The 2,958-nt window shown below is 57.5% G+C and overlaps 1 protein-coding gene across 1 annotated transcript in view; it reads right to left on the bottom strand.

Annotated features, from left to right (window-relative positions):
• The window catches only part of MACF1 (microtubule-actin crosslinking factor 1), a 115,671-nt gene that overhangs the window by 99,162 nt on the left and 13,551 nt on the right, over positions 1 to 2,958 (bottom strand). Inside the window, 6 exon segments of the mRNA XM_010000620.1 lie at positions 95 to 222; positions 462 to 557; positions 663 to 782; positions 1,214 to 1,320; positions 1,410 to 1,522; positions 1,793 to 1,959. Coding sequence (XP_009998922.1) covers positions 95 to 222; positions 462 to 557; positions 663 to 782; positions 1,214 to 1,320; positions 1,410 to 1,522; positions 1,793 to 1,959 — 731 coding nt within the window.

Raw genomic sequence — 2,958 nt, 5'->3', positions numbered from 1 at the left:
GGAGGGGCTGTGGGGGGGTGTCCCCCCCCAGGCAGGGGAGCAGGGGCTGTCCCCCCAGGCAGGGGAGCAGGGGCTGTACCCCCAGAGCACCCACCTCTCCACCGCCGGCCGCAGGAGCTTCTCGCGCTCCAGCATCTCGATGATGAGTTTGCCCCACTCCTCCTCCACGTCGTTGGGGTGGTAGCCCTGGGGCAACTTGATGCGGCCAAATTCGATCCATACCTGAGGAGAACGTCAAGTAAATGGCACCACCTGCCTGCTCCTCCAGCTGGCTAGAGAGAAATTCCAGCAGGGACAGCAGGGGCTGCAGCTCTGCCTCCCTTCCTGCAGCAGCTCCCTTTGCCCCGAGGGCTGTTTCCACTTCTCCATTCCAAAATAAACCTGAACTGAGCACCTCTGGCTCTTGCTGCAAGCACAACAGCCCCACCTACAAGCCTCCAGGTAGCCACGGTGATGCTTACCTCTAACAGTTTGTAGAGCTCCTCTATCCTGCCTTTTTCCTGCTGTTTGGCTGGGATTTCAGTTTCTTTGAAGTGTATGTATTGGTTATAAAGTGCCTGGGATGAGAAAAGCTCTTCAGAAACCAGCCCAGGGGATGTCACCACCCAGCTGTTGGCACCTAGGACATGGGACACTGGGGATGGACCTCATCCAGGACCTACCTTTAGCTCTACAGGGTTCTGGGGGAAGGATTTATCTGACATGAGTATCGTGTGCTGCTTGATCCACGAGATGAGGGACTCCACACGGCTCTGGTACTCCAGCCACCTCGAATCCACCTCCTGTGGGGCAAGAGCACTTGCAGAGCACTGCTGGAGGGCAGCTCCCCATGGGGAGAGGCAGAGCCCAAGGAAACTGAGGTGCCACCATCACAACTACAGGGTTGTGCCTCCTTGCGCCTCCCTGCTGTGCTGCCATCCCAGGAAGAAGGGAAAGGAGGAGGATCCTCCTTGCGAGTTGCTCCCTGGAAGCCACCTCAGCTTTCCCAAGAGCTCAAAACCCAGAGCAGTGCCTGGAGAACACCACAGCCCTGCAGGAACACCAGCAGTTCACAGGGTAGACAAGCTAACGGGGAAGCTCCTTCCTCTCCCTGAGCCTCTACCACCCTTTGTCCATCTGCAAGGGTGGACAAGGAACCTCCAAACCCTTCCCCTCCACAACCAGCTGCCTCCCAGGTGGCTGCCCCAGCCTCCCAACCCGCAGCGATGCTCACAATGGCGCTGATCCCTTCTCCTCCCTCGGGGACTTTGGGAAAGGCATCGTAGATTGAAGACACGTAAGTGATCACAGATTTCTCATCCGGAGAGGGGACGTCCACGTCTGCCAAGGGGGAAGCAGGAAGGCAGTGAGGACCAGGAGCAGGCAGAGGTGGGCACCCCTTGCACCAGCCACGTGCCCTGGCCACCCACCCTCGGCGTCCAGCAGCCGCGTCACCCCCAGCCGCTCGGCGATCTCGAAGGCCTGCTCCAGGTTCTCCCGGTTACTCTGGATCTGCACCCTCTCCATGTCCACCAGATCTGGCCTGCAAGGCACACACCAGCATCACGACGTGGTCAAACACCAGGTGCCCAGGGCAGAGAGGTCCTTTCTTGCACCACGATGTAGTTACTGCTCTTTCCAAGCACCCACCCCCCCCAGCCACCTGGAGGAAGGGATGATTTCCAGGTGAAAGAGCCATGGCTCCCTGCAAGCCTCACCCACATCTCCAACCACTCCCCACAGCAGCAGTGGGCAGGGATCTCAGGGAGATTCCCCACCCACACCATGTTCTCCACAGCTCCCTTCTGCCTACCTGTATCTGTGGATGAGCGCGTTGAACATCTTCCCATCGCTCCAGCACGATGAGAAGTTGGTGCACTTGACACCGATGTAACCCGCTGTCACCTTCTGTGTCCACAGGAGCAGCTTCTCCTTGGCTGACATGTCCCCTGACTCCCCACTGATGTAGATGTCAGAGATCTGAAAGGAATCATAGAATCATAGAATCTTAGGGGTTGGAAGGGACCTTGAAAGATCATCTAGTCCAACCCCCCTGCCAGAGCAGGGTCATCTAGAGCACATCACACAGGAACTCATCCAGGTGGGTTTGAATGTCTCCAGAGAAGGAGACTCCACCCCCTCCCTGGGCAGCCTGTCCCAGGGCTCTGTCACTCTCACAGTAAAAAAATTTTTTCAGATATTCACCTTGAACCTCCTATGCTCCAATTTGCACCTATTACCCCCCTTGTCCTATCACTGGTCATCACTGAGAAAAGCCTAAATCCATCTCCCTGAGAAAGGAAGCAGCACAGCCACACGGTGTGAGAGGAGGGATGACATGAGACATGTCCAATTGCTATGAACTTGCCTAAAATCTGGCTGCTACCAGGAAGGGCAGGAGGCAACTCCTGGTCACCACGGGGGTGAGGCCCAGCACCCACCACAAGGAGATCCAGCACCCTCAAGACACTCTCGTGCAGGAATAGTCAGCCCCATCCAGCAGCACCCGGAAAGAGGAGGGAGCACCCCAGAGAGGACCACTGATACAAACCCTCGGTGGGGCTGCTGGTGTGGTGGGAGCTGCTCCACCTGGAGCATTGTGTTGTAAAAACAAACCAAAACAAACACCTTAAGAAGCAGGAAACATCTCTTGGAGGGGCTGTTTGAGAGGATGTGCAGGGCAGGTGTCTGTTCTGATCCCCAGCCAGTGGAGACACTTGGGAGAGAGGCAACCAGCTCCATCCCAGGGGAATAGGGAAGGATGGGGACAAGGCTGTTGAGTCCCCCTCTGCCTCCCCGTGCCAGGGGTGCTGGTGGCATGACCCATTTCCCCAACAAAAGGGACCGACAGCCCCAGACCCTCTCAGACAGATGCACTGGGCTGGCTGCAAATCCCAGACTGGCACGTGATGAAGCGCACGTGTCTCCACATGCCAGCACAGCTCTGATTGGCACGGCTTCTGCCCCCCCCCCCCCCAC

Source organism: Chaetura pelagica, unplaced genomic scaffold (assembly GCF_000747805.2).
Source record: "Chaetura pelagica isolate M959 unplaced genomic scaffold, ChaPel_1.0 scaffold676, whole genome shotgun sequence".
NCBI lineage: Eukaryota > Metazoa > Chordata > Aves > Apodiformes > Apodidae > Chaetura > Chaetura pelagica.
Note: the sequence above shows the minus strand (reverse complement) of the source record. Positions and strands in the feature narration are given on the sequence as shown.